Source organism: Peromyscus maniculatus, chromosome 23 (assembly GCF_049852395.1).
Source record: "Peromyscus maniculatus bairdii isolate BWxNUB_F1_BW_parent chromosome 23, HU_Pman_BW_mat_3.1, whole genome shotgun sequence".
NCBI lineage: Eukaryota > Metazoa > Chordata > Mammalia > Rodentia > Cricetidae > Peromyscus > Peromyscus maniculatus.
The window spans coordinates 1,378,822-1,399,754 of NC_134874.1; the positions used below are offsets into that span (position 1 = coordinate 1,378,822).

Below are 20,933 nucleotides of genomic sequence, written 5' to 3' on the forward strand. Positions count from 1 at the left end.
ACCCTGGAGACAGGCATCTGCAGCTGACCTGCCTGAGGCCACACTGCTGCAGCGGCTTCCACTCCATCTTGGCTCCCTCACAGGCTCCCCACTCTTCTTCCCCACTTCCTCCAGGCTTCTTAAGTAGAGTCTTGCTCTATAGGGCAGGCTCACCTTGAATTCCTGACACTGGGAGTGCACCACCACACCTGAGTGCTTGGCCATGTTCACAGCTGGCTTCCTCACTTTTCATCAGGGCCCATTTGGAAAGGCCACGTCTGGGGAGAATGGGCAGGTGTCTTATGCTGCGGCTTGCACACAGACCTCCCCAGGTCCTCACCCCAAGCTCTGTCAGGAGAGATGCTGCCTCTCTGACCCCTTCTCATCTCCAGAGGCCATAAATGCAGACAGCACCTTCAGAGCCAGCCCTGGGGAGCTGAACTGAGACCCAAGCATCACAAAATTTCCTCGACTACAGGAACCCTGACCCCAAATCTTTCATCCTGGCTCTGAGTGTCTAGCCTTGTACTCATCAAAACGGGAGATCACCAGGCTCATGGAGTCCCTGATGCCAAGGAGGGTCATTGCATGTACTCTTCAGTCCTGGTGCCAGCACAGCCTCTCCACTCTGTTCTTGGGGTGCCTCTGGGACAGCTCCCTCTCATTCTCAGCCTCCAGGGCAAACACCGGGATCTATGGCAGTTGCTCTGTCTTTGGATGTCATTCCCCTTCAGGCTGGTGACTCATCTCTCACCTCAGGTCACCTGCAGACCTTGACAGACTGCTCCCTAACCTTCTACCTCCCAGACATACAGAAGCCCCAGCCTCTGAGGCAGGCACACCTGTGAACACTGCTCCAGGGCAGCATCTCTAGTCCCCACAACCTACAAACCTGCCCTGACAGTCGACCACGGTGCCCCTGGATCACGGGCTGCCCACCCTGAGTCAGCCCTTGTGCTTACTCTGCAGGGCCTGATGCACTCGAGTGGCCCCGTGGGCCGGCACCGGCAGCTTGTCCTGGTTCTGGAAGGGGAGCTCTACCTTGTCCCCTTTGCTCTCCTGAAGGGCAGCGCCTCCAACGAGTACCTGTACGAGCGCTTTACCCTCATTGCCGTGCCTGCCCTCCGCTCGCTGGGTCCACACTCTAAGGTAATGTTCTGGCTGGCTCTGGGGTCGGTCCCCACATCCCGCAGCCTGAAGAAAGGGTGGGATTAGCAACCAGGCCCCAGACCTAGGACACAATTCATATGGGGTAGTTTCTGCCTCAGTGGTGTTGAAGATCTTAACTTTTAGTTTGTTGTTAAATTATAACTTTAAGTTTCCAGGGCTGACTCCAGGTTCCAGATGGGAAATGAGCTGGTATCCCCAACACTGCCTGGCACTCTAGGGAACTGGGTGATGCCAGCTTCCAGAAGCCTCTGCTCTGCAGGGAACTGTCCTGGTGTCTGAGGGGGCAGGGTGCACTGGGTCGTGAAGATGCTGGAAACGCAGGGTGAATGATGTCAGGGACACCAGATGCCCAGCTGACCCTGCTGTTCCCTCCCTGCAGTGTCACCCGAGGAAGACGCCACCCACATACTCCAGCTCCACTGCCATGGCAGCTGTCATAGGCAACCCCAAGCTCCCATCAGCAGTAATGGACAGGTGGCTGTGGGGACCAATGCCTTCTGCAGAGGAGGAGGCATACATGGTGTCAGAGCTTCTGGGCTGTCAGCCCCTTGTGGGCAGTATGGCCACCAAGGAGAGGGTCATGAGCGCCCTGACCCAGGCCGAGTGTGTCCACTTTGCTACCCACGTCTCTTGGAAACTGTCAGCCTTAGTCCTCACACCCAACATGGAGGGCAACCCTGCTGGCAGCAAGAGCTCCTTCGGCCACCCCTACACAATCCCCGAGTCGCTGCGGGTGCAGGATGACGCAAGTGATGGAGAAAGCATCTCAGACTGCCCACCGCTGCGGGAGCTGCTCCTCACTGCTGCTGACCTCCTGGACCTGCGGCTGTCTGTGAAGCTGGTGGTCCTCAGCTCTTCCCAGGAGGCCAACAGCCGCGTCACAGCAGACGGCTTGGTGGCACTGACACGGGCCTTCCTAGCTGCCGGTGCGCAGTGTGTTCTAGTGGCCCTGTGGCCAGTGCCAGTAGCAGCTTCCAAGATGTTTATTCACGCCTTCTACTCGTCCCTGCTGAACGGCCTAAAGGCCAGCGCCTCCCTCGGTGAGGCCATGAAAGCAGTGCAAAGCAGCAAGGCCTTCTCACACCCCTCCAACTGGGCAGGTAGGCAGCCCAAGCCTGTCCATGGGCCCTGGGTGGTCCTCCCAGTCTCATTCTGCAGCTGGGGAAGGGCAGGAAGTTGGCTCTGGTGCCAACACCCTCATACTCAGCCCCTGAAGGCACAGTCATCACCTTCTGGACTAAGGAGTTCACCCTCAGAGTGAATGCATGGTTCTCAGTGTCTGTGGACAATGGGTGTCACAGTGGCACCTAATTTAAAACCCTGTGTTAGTAAACAAGACCCTTGATGTGGCCTCTGGAAGATGTAGATAGGGCTGTATACCGTGTGGAGGTCCCCAGCCCCTCTGCAGTTCAGTGTCCCTGGCAGGTATTGTGGCTCCTTCAGGGCAGCCCTTATCACCCACCAAGGCAGCACAAGGCTATAGCATGGCTGTGCCACTTAACTGCTGGTGTTCTGGTGGGGCAGGTGTCCTGGTGACCCATGGCCCCTTGAGACCACACCTGTCCTGTTCGTACCCCACAGCATCTATGTAGGAAGCCTGGTCCTCTGCCTGGCCCTTCATTCCTACAGGGGCTCCCTGCCCTGTGCTGGCTTCCTGGGTGTCGTGCACTTGTTTGAAAGTGGCATTCATTTGTTTTTCTTTATGGACAACCTAGGCAGGCAAAGGAGCTAAGGGTTCCGGAAGGAGATGGATGAACTCCTGTTGCTTAGCTGGTCTGGTCTGTCTTGCTAGCTCAGGCTGCTCCTTCTGAACTGGAGGAACAACTTCTCTTTACCCCTCTGGTTCCTGGTTCCTGCCCCAAGTTCTCTTCCACAAGGCCTTTTGACAAGGAAGCTTCAGGGTGCCCAGGCTAGTGGCTGCTCTGGGGTATCTTCCTGCCACTCATTAAGACAGCCAGGTGGTATGGGTGCCCAAGAGGCCAGGGACTGAGACCACACCCATCATTGCCCAGCTCTCTAGCTGAGCACGTGGGAGGAAATGGTCAGGGCAGCAGTACTGTTCCCTAAGGTCCCTCTGTGCTGTCCTCAGGTTTCACGCTTATTGGGAGCGATGTAAAGCTGAATAGCCCCTCCTCACTCATCGGCCAGGCCCTCACGGAGATCCTGCAGCACCCGGAGCGGGCACGGGATGCCCTACGAGTGCTGCTACACCTGGTAAGGGCTGATGGGACCCTGTGGGGAACCTGGGCAAGGTGCCAGTGAGAACCAGTTGGGACAGCACAAGATGGGGGACCCAGTGCAAGGCATGGTGACCAGATCCAGCTGCTCCATTTCCCCTGGAGGAAGGCAAGGTGCTGATACTTCAGTCTCAGAGGATTCGCGGGAATGAGACCCAGGAGTGCAGGAAGACCCAGCAGCTGACATTCATTACCAGAGTCTTTCCCTGGTTTGAGAAAGGACTGATTGTAGCCTTGGCCAGCCCAGGGTTCATGAGGCCGTAGGCATCTGCACAGCAGAAGTTGTCAGTTAAGATAGTCACTCAGAAGGGACAGCTAGAAGGATCAGGGGTTAAAGGCAAATTCAGAATGCAAAAGACCATGTCACTCCCCAAATAAAAGTCACACAACATTTGTCCCATCTTTCAACCCTTTGCTGAAAGCATGGAGAGCAGTTTCCAATCATTCCCAACCCAGCTCTGGCCCAGGCTGGGATCCATGTAGCATGGACCCACTATCTGTGGTTACCCACAGGCCTCGAGCAAGCACCATAGCAGAAGCTCCTGCAGAAGACCGGCTCCAGGAGCTGGAAGCAGGTTGGGGTCCAGGTGGACAGGCTGTGTAAACATCTTACCCCGTAGGGAAGACTCAAGCAGGGCCCTTCAGACCCCCACACCCTGGGCCTGGTGGCTCTCTGTGCACATCCCTTCTTCAGGCTTGGGTCTATGTGGAGGTTCTGAAGCTTAGGCAGTCAGCATGCACTGTACCTAGGGGTGCCCAGTCCTGCTGTGCGAAGCCACACTCTAGGCCCTGAGGATGCTGAGACTGGCTTCCTCTGTCACCATGTATCCGGAAGCTACAGTACCGGGCCCTTCAAGTTCCCCACCACGGCTAGAGCACTCCTTCCGTACCATGCAGACTTCTCCTGGGCAGCAGAGAACCCCGGCCCCACACTTCTCAGGGCCGGGGGCCTCACACTGCAGGAATATTGACTGCTTCCCTCCATCAATGGTAATCACCAGAGCCACAGCAGGCTCCCCCGCCACACTTCCTTGTGACAATGCCTGTTTCCCCTTCGGGAGGCAGCGTGTCCCCTCCAAGACTCTCTGTCCCAGAGACAGCCACTTCTCTCCCCCAGACTCTGATCTGTGCTGTTTTGTTCTAAGAGAAGCCTCAGGTGACATGGGGACAGTCTGCAGTCTGCAATCCTCTGTGCCTCGGGCCTATGACAACTCAGGCCAACCAGGGAGCAGTGCTGTTGACACATTCTGTAGAAAATGAGGATCTGGCAGGCACTGGTAGGGCTGGACAGGCTCTGACCTGAGGCCATTCTCTGCGATTTGCTACAGTGTCTGAAGTGGAGAGGAGCAGACTTCTTTGTCTGACGACCAGATCCTTACCGCCACACCCTTCTATGCCTAAGGCCCAGTGATCTCTGCACCATGTCCTTCGGCCTGGACAAATGGGAGTTCTAGGTGGCAGTAGTCAGCACCAGGAGGAGGAACAGGGCTGATCTGGATCTCTCACTGTCCTGTCCCCACTAGGTGGAGAAGTCGCTGCAGCGCATCCAGAACGGGCAGCGCAATGCCATGTACACATCGCAGCAGAGTGTAGAGAACAAAGTGGGTGGCATTCCCGGATGGCAGGCCCTCCTCACTGCTGTGGGCTTCCGGCTGGACCCTGCGGCCAGTGGCCTGCCGGCAGCTGTCTTCTTTCCAACCTCAGACCCGGGCGAGAGGCTGCAGCAATGCAGCAGCACCCTGCAGGCCCTGCTGGGTAAGCTGCGATGCGGTGGGGGTGGGGCGCTAGCACAGAGGGGACGAGACACAAGAATGCTGGGCCTTGTAGCCAGAAGTATCACCAGACATGGCAGAATCCCACAGCCACTGATGCATGGCTGATGCCCACCTCACCCAATCTTCCTGTCTAGAGTGGTCACTGGGCTTTGTCCCTTCCTGTTCAGTGGTCCTGGGCAAATAACAGCCACAGATCAGCAGCAGCTGTGGTCCTGGCAAAACCACAGACCAACTAGAGTGACAGAGAGGCAAACCACTGGGAACTAGGGTATCCTGGAAACATCACTGGGAGAGTCAAGCGTAAGGTCAGGATCCCTCTTCCCTGGAGGCCACATGCTTCTGTCCTAAGCCACACAGGGACATGTCTCTGGCTGGGCCAACCTGCAGCAAACTATCCTCAGCACTGAACATCTGGAACTCTTTCCCCTGGAGGTGCCAAGACCCTCTGAGTAACATCTGCTCCTCTGTACTGGCTCAGGTCTGCCCAACCCAGCCCTCCAAGCACTGTGCAAGCTCATCACGGCCTCAGAGACTGGAGAGCAGCTTATCAGCCGGGTAAGTAAAGCTAGGCTGGACAGACCCAGACAGGCCTGTCAGGAATAGAGTGTGGTTTCCCTGCCTTAGGGAATGGCATCTCCAAATAGGCAGAGTCTACAGACAGGTTCTTAGGGCTCATAAGCCCTGCCTGTGGTCCAAGTGTCTCCAGAACCCTCCATTGTGGGGCATTTACCCACCAACCCCACAGCTTCCCAGAGTTTTCTTGAGTGCGAGCAGCAGGAAATATTAGAAGGATTTATAGCGGAGAATCTTGCGGAGATAAACAGATAGGAAATAAAGGATAGCCTCGAGAGGGCCTGAAATCTATTCCAATGGGTTCTGACTGTCTCTGGCCCAGGGTTTTATAGAGACATCAAGGGGTGGAGCAAAAGACCTCCTCCCCCAGCACAGCCAAGTGCAGACCATCTCAGACACCTGCACTCAGGCCCGTGGTCCTGATCATCCTCTATTCGGACCTGCTGGGTAAAGCCACGAGGAACCCGAGAACGGGCTCCCACACTCCACACTATCTTCTTGCACGCTGCCACTTCACCCAGCTTTCTTAACTAACTGACCAGTATCATAGCGACTGTCCTGAGCCAGCAGGCATTGGACCAGCCCCTGAGGCACAGCACTGAGCACAAAGCCAGCTGCATGGCAGTTTTTAAAGAGGCTACTTTGGGGAAATGTGGGTAGAATTCAGGGGTTATGCGAATTTCTTTTCTGAGCTCTGAGCAGCACGATCCTGTGGCTTCTCTGTCTCCCTGACTTTCCCCTGGCCACTGAGAGAGTCCACCCAGGTGCAGCATGTGTGGGAGGACCTGTGGATGGCATTCTTCAAGGGTGCAGAGTGGTTTCCTGGTCATTCTGGAGGCTATAACTTGATACAGTAGAGCATGTTGCTCTGAGGTATTGAAGCCAATCCCGGCCATGTGCCAGTGTGGGTATCCTATCTGAGCTTCACCAGGGTCGACACTCTCAATGGCTCCTGGAGACCCCTCTGCCCTGGAGCTATTGGCAGCCAGGGACCTGACTTCCTGGAGTTCCTGCTGGTTTATAATTAGCATGCCTCATCTGCCTATTCTATAGCATCATGGGATGCTATAGCATCATAGAATGTTGCATGTTAAAGCATCTAGAATGTTGGTCTGTGTCCTCCATACAAGAACACAGAACTTGAGGCTGAGAGCCTTCAAGTGCGCCAGCTCCTTATGCCTCTTGCTTTCATGGAACCAAGGGACTTTGGGTCTGCTCACTGTGGGCCCCAGGAAACGGGACACTGGCCGAGGCACGGCTGTCACCTTGTGTCCCCTGCTGCCTCTTGCTCCTCTCCCTGGTCAGAACCAGGCTGGTGCAGTGCTTCTTGCGGCAGCAATCAGCTTGTGTGCATAACTGCTATGCCTGAGTCTAAACTCTCTCTCTCTCTCTCTTTCTCTCTTTCTCTTATACTGTGCTGGCTGAAGGCTGTTAAAAATATGGTGGGAATGGTGAGTACAACTTTAAACAGCAACTGCTGTCAGGTGAGCACCTTGCCCACCCACCCCAGTCCTGCAGCTCTGAGCTCACTGGCTGTGCACATGCGCGCTGGCACAGAGCTCCGGGCCGGGGCTTGTCCCCTCCTCTGCTCTTGCTGCCCCTTTCCTGTTCCACTCTGTCCTCGGTGTGACCTCTCCGGTTCCACTAGAGCAGCAGGGGCAGAACCAGTGACAAACACAGGCAGAGCAATCTCACTCCAGAAGCAGAGTCCACAGTGGCACTTGAGTGCGTCACCCGAGCTCATCCATGAACTTGCAGCTACAAGATGTGTTCAGATCTTCCTTGTCTTGTGAAAAACTCTAAAGATGGTCTTAACTACGTCCATGATTGAAGACAGAGGGTGCCAACCCCAACTTCTCTCCCCCACTTCCACAGCCGCTCCTGTACTTTAGGGAAGGCAGAGGTCAAAGCAGAGCTGGGACCCCGGGAGGCTCCTTTTCCCCTCCAGGTCCTTGCCCCAGAGAGGGCAGTAGGTATGACTACATGAACAAGGACCTCCAGAGGCTGCAGGTGTCATGAGAGGCCAGCAATCCATGGCAGGTGACATGAGCTTAGGCAGGGTAGTCCAAAGCCCGGCAGACCTATACTTACATCTGTCTGTCCCTCCCTCAGCTCCACCAGGTGCTGGTCCAGCTGCAGGCCTGCGAGAAGGAACAAGACTTTGCCTCAGCTCCCATTCCGGTCTCCCTCAGTGTCCAGCTGTGGCGGCTCCCAGGGTGTCACGAGTTCCTGGCAGCTCTCGGTAGGACCCAGCACCTTGACTTAATAAGCTACTTCATTTCCGTTTCCTTTGCTGTTTCTCCCATCTTCTGTTGGGTAAAGCCTAGTGACATAGAAAAACATCAACCAAAGATGCTAATGCTCCAGCCCGCTTCCCTCCATCACAGTGTCTAGTCTGTCCTTTCCTCCCAGGACAGACCAAGCTTTACCACATTTCCAGTGGCTGCTGGCTGGAGGAAGGACAGTGACCAAACCAGACCTCAGACTAGCAGTGAGGGCAGGAGGGCCACGAGCAGCATGAGGTCAGGGTAAGGATGGAGGCCCACCAGGCCGAGGGCAGGATGAGGAGGTCTCTGAGCGATGTCAAAGACAATCTGTAGAAGATGTCAATATGCCGTCACTACCACAGGGACCATCAGATATTGCAGGACTGTGCATCCTTATGCTGTGTCCTGGGCATCTACTTGCTGCCGGGGGCTGGCCGCCTGTGTTTAAATCGTGTAATGGTTTTCTAAGGTAGAAGGCAATCATAGAGCACTTTGTGCTCTCTACGATCTGGGCTACTTGTTTCTTGTCCAGAGTTAAGGCAAATCTGGTGAGTTGGAATCTACACAAATGCCACCAGAGGCAGGAGAGGTTGTCTTCACTTCTGTCTTGGCTATCAGCCGCCTCTGTGGCAGTGACACCAGTGTGTCACTGGAAGGTAGCTCCATCTTTTTCTCTCAGCAGAGCAAAAACCAAGTGGTGTGGCACGGTCAGCCCTCCACGTCTGTGAACACTGCATCTCCAACCCTTTACCAGTTGTCATGGAGACCAGTCCAGAAGGGAAATAATCCCAGCCCTGGCTCCTCCCGAGGCTGGTTCCACTTGTGTCCTGTGAGCCTCTAAGCCAGTGCGCAGAAGGGAACAGACACACGGACGGACAGACACACACACACACACACACACACACACACACACACACACACACACACACCCCTGGTCCTTCCTGGAGGCAGAGTGGGAGGGGAGCAGTAGGTGGCAGCTCTGGTCTCGAGAGTCCTTCCATCCTCGTCTGAGCCCTTCTGCCAACCCAGCACAGGGCTGTCTGTGGTGGGGAGGCCGACTCCAGTCTCTGACAGAAGCAGAGAATTCCATCAGAAGCATTTCACTTACATGATGACCTCCATGAGGCACCCCTGTTTATTCTTTAGTCCAGAGAGTTAAGTTTCCCACAACAACCAGAATGCCCTGTGGGTCTTTTAGGGAACCTTATTCTGACTGGAATGTAGAGCAGAAAGGGAACAAGCGCCCCCTTTGGTGAATGGCCAGCGGTTCAGTCTGGAGCAGTGTGCCCCCCAGTCCCCATCATCTCACACAGGAGCCCCCATACAAGCTCCCTTTCCCTCTCCACCCCACAGTCTCCAGCAGGCTATGATGTCTCAAGTAGAAAGGCTGGCTGGTCTCTTGTGGGGACGGTCTTTGGCCACAGTGCCTGGGAGAGTGCTTGCTGGCTGCCTGTGTGATGCTCAGCTAACCTAGACCTCCTGGGCACATTTGCCTGGAGAACGAGCAGGTTGTTCTGTCGCTGTGGCTGTGTCTAGTCTCATGGAGCCTGACTCCAGGAAAATGGCAGAAGAGTCAGGCAAAATCCTGCAGAAGCAGGTAAGGCTGTGCCAGGCAGCTGTTCTGGGAGAGGCAGCCTGACCTGACCACTATCAATTGGGAAATCCTGACAGCTAGATGCTCACTGGCAGCCCTGCCATGCTGCCCTTGGTGAGGGCCATGCACAGCATGTGGCACCTTCCATCTTCCTCTAGGTTTTGACCTGTGTGAGGTGGGCCAGGAGGAAGTGATCCTGAAGACCGGGAAACAGGCTAGTCGACGCACTACCCACTTCGCACTCCAGTCCCTGCTGTCACTCTTCGGTGAGCACCTCCCCTTCCCTCTAACAGAGAGCGAGTGATGCATGCTTAGTTTGTGTTAGAAGCTTCTGGGGAGGGGCCCCGAGCTCCTGGCTCTGGAGAGCCTCATTCTTGGGGGACAGAGGCAGCAAGCTCATTAGCTTGCCTAAGGCCAACCTAAGAAACACCACAGTGGGGACAAGACTGGGGGAGAGTGGAGCTGATGGGACATGGCATGGTATCAGGACATGCCTGTCTACTCCAGGTGAGCATAAGAGGCGCTCCTTGGGACCTGAGGGCTGCTGTTCTGGGGATAAGTTGGCAGCTGCATCACAGCCATGGTTTGAGGGCAGCCAAACCAACAGGTCCTGCTAAAGAATGTGTACTGTGACAGGAAGGCTTTCAGAACAGGTGCCAGTGAGATGACACTGTGTAACATCAGGAAGGCAGCAGCAGGCGTGGGCCGGAGTGCTGTCCTGGGTACATCGCGCTCTAGAGCATCTGTGAGATGCCTTCTAGGTGGAGGCTGGGAGACAGGGAGGAGGCCAGTGCAGGCAAGGGGGGGGGGAGCTCTGTGCCCCAGGGGTGCTGCAGGGTCAAAGGGCACTAGCAGAGGGTATGGGTCCACTGCAAACCAGCCCATAAGCAGTGGACTTGGTGTGTGGGCTCACTAGTGACATTCACAAGAACAGTAAGGACTAAGGCTTGAGTGGAAGGTGACAGGAGCCGAAAGAAGGGCTGCTGAGGCCTGCGGCCTGTGGCTGGGCATGTCCTAGGGTGTTCCACTTCTTGTTCATGAGGACTGGGGGTTAACTGAAGTTGTGCTTATGCGGTGTGTAAGTCTTCACTAGTTCCTAACATTAAGGATGTCTCATAAAGGAAATGTCAGTCTGTAAACTCCTAACTGCGCTTTGGCCTGCACGTTCTGTGTCTAGATTCCACAGAGCTCCCCAAACGCCTCAGCCTGGACAGCTCATCCTCCCTGGAGTCCCTGGCATCGGCACAGTCTGTGTCCAACGCTCTGCCACTGGGCTACCAGCACCCGCCTTTCTCCCCGACTGGGGCAGACAGCATTGCCTCCGATGCCATCTCTGTGTACAGTCTCAGCTCCATTGCCTCCTCCATGAGTTTTGCCTCCAAGCCCGAGGGGGGTTTGGAAGGTGGGGGCCCCCGAGGACGACAGGACTATGATAGGCCCAAGAGCACCCACCCACAACGAGCCACCCTGCCACGGCGCCAGCTGTCCCCTCAGGCCAGACGTGGGAGCAGCAAGGAAGAAGAAGAATATGAGGGGTTCTCCATCATCAGCATGGAACCTCTGGCAACCTACCAAGGTGATGGGAAGGCACACTTCTCCCCAGACCCCAAGCAGCCCTGTGTCAGGGCACCAGGTGGTGTGAGGCTTTCAGTCAGCTCCAAGGGAAGTGTTAGCACTCCCAATTCCCCTGTGAAGATGACCCTGATCCCCAGCCCAAACTCACCCTTCCAGAAAGTGGGGAAACTGGCGAGCTCAGACACAGGTGAGTCAGACCAGTCCAGCACAGAGACCGACAGCACCGTGAAGTCCCAGGAGGAGAGCACCCCGAAGCTCGACCCCCAGGAGCTGGCCCAGAGGATCCTAGAGGAGACTAAGAGCCACCTCCTTGCAGTAGAGCGCCTCCAGAGGAGTGGCGGCCCGGCAGGCAAGGGCTCTGAGCGAGAAGAGGGCGTGGTCGCAGCACCCAACAGCACCACCGTCTTCAGAGCTTCAGAAACCAGCGCCTTCAGCAAGCCCGTGCTCTCCCATCAGAGGAGTCAGCTGTCACCACTCACCATCAAACCCCAGCCCCCAGCCAGGAGCTCATCGCTCCCCAAGGTGAGCAGCCCTGCCACCTCAGAGCTATCAGGCAAGGACAGCCTGAGCTCTCCTAGCAGCAGCCGCCCATCACCTGGCCGTGACACCCCAGCCTCCCCGGCAGACCCACCACTCTTCAGACTCAAGTACCCCAGCTCTCCTTACAGTGCTCACATTTCCAAGTCCCCCCGGAACATATCCCCTGGCTCAGGCCACCAATCCCCTGCGTGTAGTGCGCCATCTCCTGCTCTCTCCTACTCTTCAGCTGGCTCTGCTCGCTCCAGTCCAGCTGATGCCCCGGATGAGAAGGTGCAGGCAGTGCACAGCCTCAAGATGCTCTGGCAGAGCGCACCCCAGCCCCCAAGGGGTCCCCGGAAAATATGCCGAGGTGCACCAGGAGCCTTGACATCTAAAAGAGATGTCCTCAGCCTGCTGAACTTGTCCCCTCGGCACAGCAAAGACGAGGGCGGGGCAGACAGACTGGAACTGAAGGAGCTGCCTGTGCAGCGGCGTGACGAGGTGCCACCCAAAGTCCCCACCAACGGTCACTGGTGCACGGAGACAGCGGCACTGACGACATCTGGTGGCCTCGGCACCACAGCTGCCGCCCGCCCTCTGAGACTGCCCTTGGCCAATGGGTACAAGTTCCTGTCCCCAGGAAGGCTTTTCCCTTCCTCCAAATGTTAAAGCATCTTGGCCCTGACTCAGTGCACAGTACAGCCAGAGTCTTGGGGTTCCTCATCTAGTGCAGTCACCCACACAGCCACTGAAACCATCTCTCCTCAGACAGGTGGGCTCCCCGGGCAAGGTCACAGCCATGCCAAATACCACTGTACTCACGGGTAGCTCCCCTGGGCCAGATTCACAAAAGCAGGTCTCGTACGCACGGGGTGGGAATGGCCGTGTCTTCTCTGCCTCTCTGCTCCTGCGTCTGCCACAGGACCTGTGGGAGGAGGGCAGCACTGGTTTTGCTACCAAGTCTCTATGCATATCTTTCCTACAGGAGCACAGACAGCTCCTGCTGGGCTCCCGGGTGCTGATGGTATATAGAGCATTCTAAGTTCTGCACTGATGCATTACATTATCCAAAAGGAGAACTGTGGTTTTTAAAATGCCAATTCTTTGTGATTAAATTGTAGCCATTTTGGTGGATACCGGAAGTCACAGCCACAATGCAATAATTCATGTTGAAAGCGCTTGCATCCCCAGCTGCTCCCCATGAGCTCGGCTGGGGCCTTTGGACCCCACTGTTGGCCAAACTTGAATTTTCTTAAAAAAAAAAAAAATTCTGTACTCTTGTCCAGGCATTTTAGAACTATGCAATTGTGGTTTAAAACACAACGTTGTGCTTTTAAAACATAACTGACCTTTTTTGTACATGGATAAACACTTGGTTTTATTATCAATAGTACTTTGCATTTATAGCTATTATTTTTAAAAGCTCAAGAAATTTTAAATGTCAAATTTTGAATATTCATCCATAAGTAGTAATCAAGTTTTCTTGGGGGTATGGTTGAAATTATTCAATTTACTTATTTAAAAAAAAAAAAGATAGAAAGGAAAAAAAAAATGTCCCCTGGCTAGCTAGACCAGGACCCCAGCTACTTCCGCTGCCTTGCTGCATTTCTCCTCCTCTCCCAGCTCAGGCCACAAACCTCTCCTCTCTCCATCACCAGGCCCCACAGCCCAGCTGGTTTCTTGTGACTGCCTGCTACCAACCACCTCTGCATCATTATCAACCAGGTCAGTGCGAGTCACAGCTCCACCAGGTCAGGGGAAACACCCCATGTTTGTCCTAGATTCAGGTATTCCAGTGAGAGCAGTCATCACGGCCAAGGGCCCCCCCCCACACACACACACACAGGAGTGGGAGTGCTGACATCATGACCCCCAAGGGCACTTCTCACCTTGAGCAGAATCTGACTTTGGTTTTGTTTCTCACTGTGGCTTTTTAAAGCAGGGTCTCTAGCCCAAACTAGCCTCTCAGATTTGCAGCAATCCTCCTGCCTCAGCCTTGAGGCCTGCACCCCACACTATGCTACAACCTCCCTCTGTAGCCACCAACTGCTACTTCCTCCTCAATGTGCTCTTTTAAAAACTGACACTGTCCCCTGGCTCCATATTATTCTGGTGAGTTTTGTCAGAGAGGATTCTGCATCTAAACAGCCTTGTTGACAAACAATAATAAGGCTATCACATTTAACCTGCCCCATCCCTGGGAGAGAAATTCTTCATGAAAGCAGCATGTACTATCTTATGTTAGCAGGGAGCTAACTTGCCATGTAGCAAATGAAAACCAAACCCAGCACTGTGCATTCCACTTGCAAAGTCAGGTCCTCGGCAACCGAGAATCAACCTCAGCACAAATGCAGGTGGCTGGGCCTGTCCTTCTCAGCCACCACCTCAGCCTCTTCCCCCAAGTGCCCAGGAGCCTGGCTGTCTGTGCTCTGTCCAGGGTGCAGCCCACCATCAGCAAATACCTCCACCCCTCCGATCATGTATGACCATGTTGTCAAGTCATGGAGGACTCCAAGGCTGCTCTGGTGTACTCCTAGGTACATTGTTGTTTTCTGGTTCACACTGAAGAGCCAAACAGTACCTGGAATGTTTTTATTTATCTTAGATATAAGTTTCAATGAAGGAAAACAAAGTTGACAAAATAATGGGACCAATGTGCAGATCCGAGTCATCGTTTATGTCAGTCTTGGTGATTTCACGCATGTGAAACAAAGTCAGTTGAAGCTTCCAGCTGCACCGTAAAGAGGATTCTTCCCATCGTGAGCGACTGTGTGACTCAGCATTCTGTATGGGCCAGTGGCTGGCAACCATGATCCACAGACTAAAGCCAGTGGATGAGTTGGAAGTTTTGTTTGTTTGTTTGTTTGTTTGTTTGTTTTGGCCATAAGCCAGTGGTGGGTTTTACCTTTGAAAATGGTTAATAAGTACAAGACAAGTCTTGGTTTTGCCTCTTGGTTCACAAAGCCTGAAGTCACCTATTATCCTGCCTTTTAAAAGAAAGGTTGGCTCCTGGTACATACAGCAGAAAATGCAACTGAAATTTTGTTCCACAGCCAGGAAGTTTTCAAGGAAGCAGTGGGCCCAGTGGGCCCGGAGCCTTGAGGGCTCCCATTTGGTGTAGGTGGCTCCCACCTAGCCCCTGGCTCTTCCTCCTGTGTGGAAGGAGCCAACAGACGTGGGTCAAAGTTACAAAAGTCATCTCTGTTCCCCTTTGCTGGTAGTAGACAGATGTTCCCTTAAGCTCAGGAAATGAAAACTTTTAATAAATTTTTTCTTAAATGTTCTACCCTGCTCTACCAGACAAAGACATGCCCCAGACAAGCAACAGCCTCCTCTGGGAGCTTGGTGGGACCACAGAGCAAGGCCATAGGCTGCCCCAGTTCTTACCAGTAATGACTGCTAACTGCAAACCAACACAAGAGTCACCTACAAAACTTACATCTTGACCCACACTGTCCCTGCAGCAATGAGCAGGTCTCACCTTCCTCCCTTTTAGAGAAAAAAATAAAATCAGTCCACACTGATAGGTGGTGAGGTGCTGCCCACAGGATCCAACTGCCCCCAGCACACACAAAAGCTTCAGTGGTCCTTGCTGTACACCTCACAAGGCGGCAACCAGCAACAGGGCAGCTTTTCCTCACACATTTTGTTTTATCTGAATTGACTGTATATGTGGCTTGTGAACTGGGCCTGTCTGTAGCGGATCCTTCAGAGATGTCCACGCCAGCACCCACCCACCCCAATCCTGGGCACCTCCCCACTTGGCATTCACGCTCCTTATATGCATTGTTAGCCACCTTTGGCCTACATGGACTTTTTTTGTAAATTACACAGTTTCCAAACAGCATTAAACTTTTTATATTATGAAATTTGCCATGTAAAAAGAACTTCCTATTTTTATTGAGGCTGCGGGCGCTTGGCCCTTCCTTTGTGATTCAGTGTCTATTAAAGCATGAGCCTGTCAATTTTAAATGCTGTCTCTGAGTCTCTTTCTGTGCGTTTCCCACAGTTCAGAGCAGCTGTGTTACAAATGAGCACACAATGCTGTCTCTGAGTCTTTCTGTGCATTTCCCACAGTTCTGAGCAGCTGTTACAAATGAGTGCACATCTGAGTGACTCAACTGTAACCCTGCCAGGGGACATCAGGAGGAGAGCAAGGGACACTTGCACCAGGCACTCTAGACACTTACAGAGTCTTAGATAGCCAACACTTGGCTCTTCTAGAATCATAGTGGAGTGCCAGAGATGTCTACTGTTGAGCAGTTAGATAGGAAGGAAAAACAGAGCAGATTTTAGCCACCTGATGGCCTATCTCAGAAAACTTTCAAGGAGGCTCTTCAGGAAGAAGAAAGCAGTCCTCTGTATGGAGAGGCATGAGCCTAGTGAGCGGGCCAATGAGATTCAAGGATACAAGCACTTTAAGGAGTAATGTCCTACTGGGTAACAGGAAAAATACTAATCAACAATATATAAAACATTGATGCTAATTTGCTGTGTCATTATAGAAGGAAGTAGATTGTTTTTTTTTTAAATACATTAGTATGCAGAAGCACAAAATCGGAGAAGATTGTATTAGTGTGGGAGAAATACAATAATAATAGGACAGGAAACGGAGAACAAAGTTCTGGTGACATGAGCATCAGGAATGTCAAGTAAACCAAGCAAGCGCAGCCTGAGAGAAGATGGCAGGCCCCACACTCTGTGTGTTGTTTGCAGAGCTCACCACAGCACATAGCCTCAGATGGCTGATAATAAAGAATGGGAAAAACTCCATCCTAAAGTAGAAGACACAGCAAGAAATCAGAGGCCTGATGTTTTACCATGAACTTAGCAGGAAGGCAAAACTCCAAATTTGAGTGCCACTGACTACAGAGCTGGAAGTGTGGCAGATGGTCCAGTTCTGAAAAATGTCTTGTCCTAAAGGGAGACTACAACCCATAACCCTGGATAGCTGAAAGACCAGAGTATATGGTAGGCTAGACAATCCAGCAAACAGGAAACCTGCCTTGAACATCGAAGGCACATTTCTCACATGCACATGGAAGGTGTTTCATGAAAACAGCATATTGACCACATAATTATTCCTAAAGAGCAGAGAACACTGGTCCCTACCACACAGTCACAGCATAGTACAGTTCATCAGAGAAGAACACCAGTCCCTACCACACAGTCACAGCACAGTACAGTCCATCAGAGAAGAACACCAGTCCCTACCACACAGTCACAGCACAGCACAGTCCATCAGAGAAGAACACCAGTCCCTACCACACAGTCACAGCACAGCACAGTCCATCACAGAACACCAGTCCCTACCACACAGTCACAGCACAGCACAGTCCATCACAGAAGAACACCAGTCCCTACCACACAGTCACAGCACAGCACAGCCCATCAGAGAAGAACACTGGTCCCCATGTTCTGGGATGGTGAACAGGTCCGTAACATTTTAAGACACTACAGCTGTCACGGTTGCAGGAGGATTGAGTGCCCCGACCCACACACCAAAGCCCAGGGCAGACTTCGCGGCTAGTGGTGGGGCACCCGCTGAGCTAGAAGCCTCCTGCTCGCCTGGGCTCCTCTTCAAAACCAAGTGCTCATGCCCTGACAGCACCACAGCGTGACAGCTTCTCCTGGGAACACCCTCTGGTCAGGCTTTCCCAGGTATGCGGCCTCCAGCAGGGGAGCGACAGCCCTGTGTCTGGTCACACTCTGGGTCCAGACACACTAAAGGGACATGGTAGCATCTCGACAGTGTTGTACTCCGCAGAGACCATCACCCAGGCCAGCACACTTACTAAATTGGTAGCAATTGTGAATTTGGGCTTCAGGGGATAATAATACTCTTTGCTGTATAAATATCCTTGATACAGTTATATTAAAAAACAAACAAAAAACTTCTAAATCAATTCACAGAAGCAGAGCTCATGGCCTTCCCTTTGAGTCAGCATAGAGGGAATGAATTTGAGTTCTATTCTGCCTGGCAGCATCATGCCAAAGTCAAACCTTTTTTATACACACGGCTTTCTTTCTTTTTTCTTCCCCCTTTATTTTATGTGTATGGGTGTTCTGCTTTATGTATGTGCAGTACCCAATGAAGTCAAAAGAGGGCAACAGATCCCCTGGGACTGGAGTAATAAACAGCTGTGAGCCACCATGTGGGTGCTGAGAATTGGATTCGGTCCTCTGTGAGAGCAGCCTCTGCTCCTAACTGCCGAGGCATCTCTTCAGCCCCTGTATGGCGCTCTTTGAAACGCCACCATTTTCTTTTCGAACCAACAATGTAGTTGTAAAATAAAACTGATATGTAATCAGGAAAAAGGAAATTCTTACCTATCATTAAGGTATTTTCTGGTAAAGGATGTTGTTATATGTAAATCTAGCAAACAAAGGTAGGCAGAAAGTTGGTGGAAGTTAAAAGAAAATCCCCTTGGTGCATAATAATAAAAATACTAAATGTACAGAAGACAGAATATCAAAAGCTACAAGGGAAAAAGACCAAGTAACATATAAAGGCAGACCTATTAGAATAACACCTGACTTCTCAATGGAGACTCTAAAAGCCAGAAGGGCCTGGACAGATGTTTCACAGACTCTAAGAGACCCCAGAGGCAGATGGGAGGGTGATCTGTTGTGATGTCTGTCACCCCATTAATCAGCTGATTCGGCTGATCTGGCTGGCTAGGTGGCCCCTCCTCCCTCACTGCTCCATGTGCAGCCAATCCTGAAGCTGTATGCTCAAAGAGGATGACCTTCCCTGAATAAAGGAGGTCTGGTCTTCTGTCAAGGGTATGAGTAGCTTCACTCACAGATGCTAGCCCCAGACTACTATACCCAGCAAAACTTCCAATCACAATAGATGAAGAAAATAAGACATTCCATGATTAAAAAAACAAAACAAAACCACAAAAAACAAATGTAAACAATTTATCCACAAATCCAGCCCTACAGAAGGTGCTAGAAGAGGTCAGCCACATCCAAGAGAACACAAGGAGTACATAATCCCTGACCAGCAAATCAAGAGAAGGACCTGCACATGAACACACACACACACACACACACACACACACACACACACACACACACACACACAGAGAGAGAGAGAGAGAGAGAGAGAGAGAGAGAGAGAGAGCGCAAAATAACAGGAATTAATAAACACTGCTCCTTGATATCTCTCAACATCAGTGGTCTCAATTCCCCAATAAAAAACCACAGACTAACACTAAGGATACAAAAACAGGATCCATCCTTCTGCTGAACCCAAGAAACACACCTTAGCATCAAGGACAGACATCAGCTCAGGGGAAAAAGATGGCTGATTTTAAGTTGAATCACAGAGCTTCGGTAACAAGAAGAATATGGTTCTGGCACACAGACACACATAGAGACCAGCAGAACAGAACAGGAGATCCAGACAAAACACAGCTATGGCTATTTCATCTTTCATAAAGATGCCAAAACATCCTGGAGAAAAGACAGCCGTGCTGGGAAAACTAGGTGCCCACAGAGGAGAAACTAGATCCTTATCTTTGGCTCTGCACAAAACCTCTGAATGGATCAAAGACCTCAGCATGAGACCTGAAACTCTGAAACTTCTAGAACTGAAAATAGGAGAAACACCTCAGAAATAGGCACACAAGCAAGAGCCTCCTCACAGGACTGAGTGACTCAGAAAATGAGGCGGCAGATGCCAAATGAGACCTCATGAAGTGAATGCTTCTGCACAGCAGTGGGAACAGTTAATTCAGTAAAAAGCCTACAGAACAGGATTAATATCCAGAGTCTACAGAGAGCTTAAAAACTAGACGAGGAGCCGGGCGGTGGTGGCGCACGCCTTTAATCCCAGCACTTGGGAGGCAGAGCCAGGCGGATCTCTGTGAGTTCGAGGCCAGCCTGGACTACCAAGTGAGTCCCAGGAGAGGCGCAAAGCTACACAGAGAAACCCTGTCTTGAAAAACCAAAAAAAAAAAAAAAAAAAAACTAGACGAGGAAACACCATCGGAGAGGTGGGCTGGGGACTGAACGCGGCTCTAGAAGAAATACAGATGGCAACAAGTCCTTTCCAGGCGTCCACACTCTTGGCTGTCAGGGAAGCGCATCAGAGAGAAGCAGTCTGAGATCCACCTCCCCAGTCAGCCTGGCAGTCATCAGGAAAGCAAACAGCAAATGCTGCTGAGGATGTGGGGAGGGGAGGGAGCCACTGTGGGAAAACTGGAAAGACCTGGTGTCCTCCCTGCCATACCACCCTGGTTATAAAAGGACTTGACCTCTCACTGGAGACTCTGCGAGGAGGCAGCCCAGCCCACATGGCCACCGCATGGGACATCTACACAAGAAGGTTGCATTTCACCAGAACAAAAACAGAATCATAAGAAAATGGTAGGAAGAAAACATTACAGGAGGTGCCAGGCTTGGAAGACAAACATTGCACTCTCGTGTGTGTAAGGCCCATCTTCCAGTTTTTATGCTTGTGTGTTTATGTGGGGGCCCAAGAAAGGCGGGAAAAGGAGGTTAAGGAAGAGGGGCAGGGCACGTAATGGGGGAACACCACAGTGAAAGATGGGGCGAGGGAGCTGATGAGGGAGAAACAACAGACTATGTGTGAAAATACCGATTCCGCTACTCTAATTAAAAAACTAAAAACTTTATACCGTCAGCATAGCTAAATTGGAAAGACCGACCATGACAGATGCTGGTGAGTAAGCAAAGCAACTAGAACTCCCGTGGGGTGTAAAATGGTACAGCCACTCTGGAACTGTTTGGCAGCTCCCAATAAAACAGAGTATGCAATCCCCAACACCAGCCACCAGCTTCCTCAGCACTTTCTCGAGAGAAATGAGTAAACCTGTCCATAAAGAGATTTGCTCAAAAATGTTCCTAGCTGCCTTATTTACACAAACTCGAACTAGGAATGAGCCCTAGTGTGTACCAGCAGGGACACGGGTGTGTTCTAGGGCTCAGTGGAACCATCCAGCAGTGAGAAAGAATGAGGGACACACTAACCAAGAGAAACCAGAGAAACATGGTGGGAACCAGGGAAGTCAGAGTTCAAACTCTGTGACTCCACACACCACCCACTCTGAGAGAAATGAAAATGGCTGGACTCAGAGGGACGTGCAGACCAGCTGGGTTGGCGGGAGGGAACACCCTAGCATGGCGGGACAGGTCTCCGCCTTGGCTGGCACAGGCTACATGAACACAGACGTTTGGCTAGGCTCAATCAACCACATCCTTAGGATTTACGCTT

At 52.3% G+C, this 20,933-nt stretch overlaps 1 protein-coding gene and 1 long non-coding RNA gene across 5 annotated transcripts in view; one reads left to right on the top strand and one right to left on the bottom strand.

Annotated features, from left to right (window-relative positions):
* Ttc28 (tetratricopeptide repeat domain 28) overlaps window positions 1-12,853 on the top strand; it is a 425,155-nt gene extending 412,302 nt beyond the window's left edge. For 3 of the 4 annotated variants that reach the window (XM_076559941.1, XM_076559943.1, XM_016002626.3), the window contains 9 exons: window positions 949-1,128; window positions 1,529-2,249; window positions 3,239-3,363; window positions 4,910-5,141; window positions 5,640-5,716; window positions 7,162-7,185; window positions 7,847-7,976; window positions 9,754-9,861; window positions 10,773-12,853. In XM_076559941.1, coding sequence (XP_076416056.1) covers window positions 949-1,128; window positions 1,529-2,249; window positions 3,239-3,363; window positions 4,910-5,141; window positions 5,640-5,716; window positions 7,162-7,185; window positions 7,847-7,976; window positions 9,754-9,861; window positions 10,773-12,358 — 3,183 coding nt within the window. In that variant the 3' untranslated portion in view covers window positions 12,359-12,853. The remainder of the gene's footprint in view (window positions 1-948; window positions 1,129-1,528; window positions 2,250-3,238; window positions 3,364-4,909; window positions 5,142-5,639; window positions 5,717-7,161; window positions 7,186-7,846; window positions 7,977-9,753; window positions 9,862-10,772) is intronic. The other variant, XM_076559942.1, reaches the window with a different exon arrangement.
* The window catches only part of LOC143270333 (uncharacterized), a 65,286-nt gene continuing 53,284 nt past the window's right edge, over window positions 8,932-20,933 (bottom strand). The window contains exons 2-3 of the long non-coding RNA XR_013047474.1: window positions 12,512-12,614; window positions 8,932-9,068 (exon numbers count right to left, since the gene is read on the bottom strand). This is a non-coding gene — a long non-coding RNA (uncharacterized LOC143270333). The remainder of the gene's footprint in view (window positions 9,069-12,511; window positions 12,615-20,933) is intronic.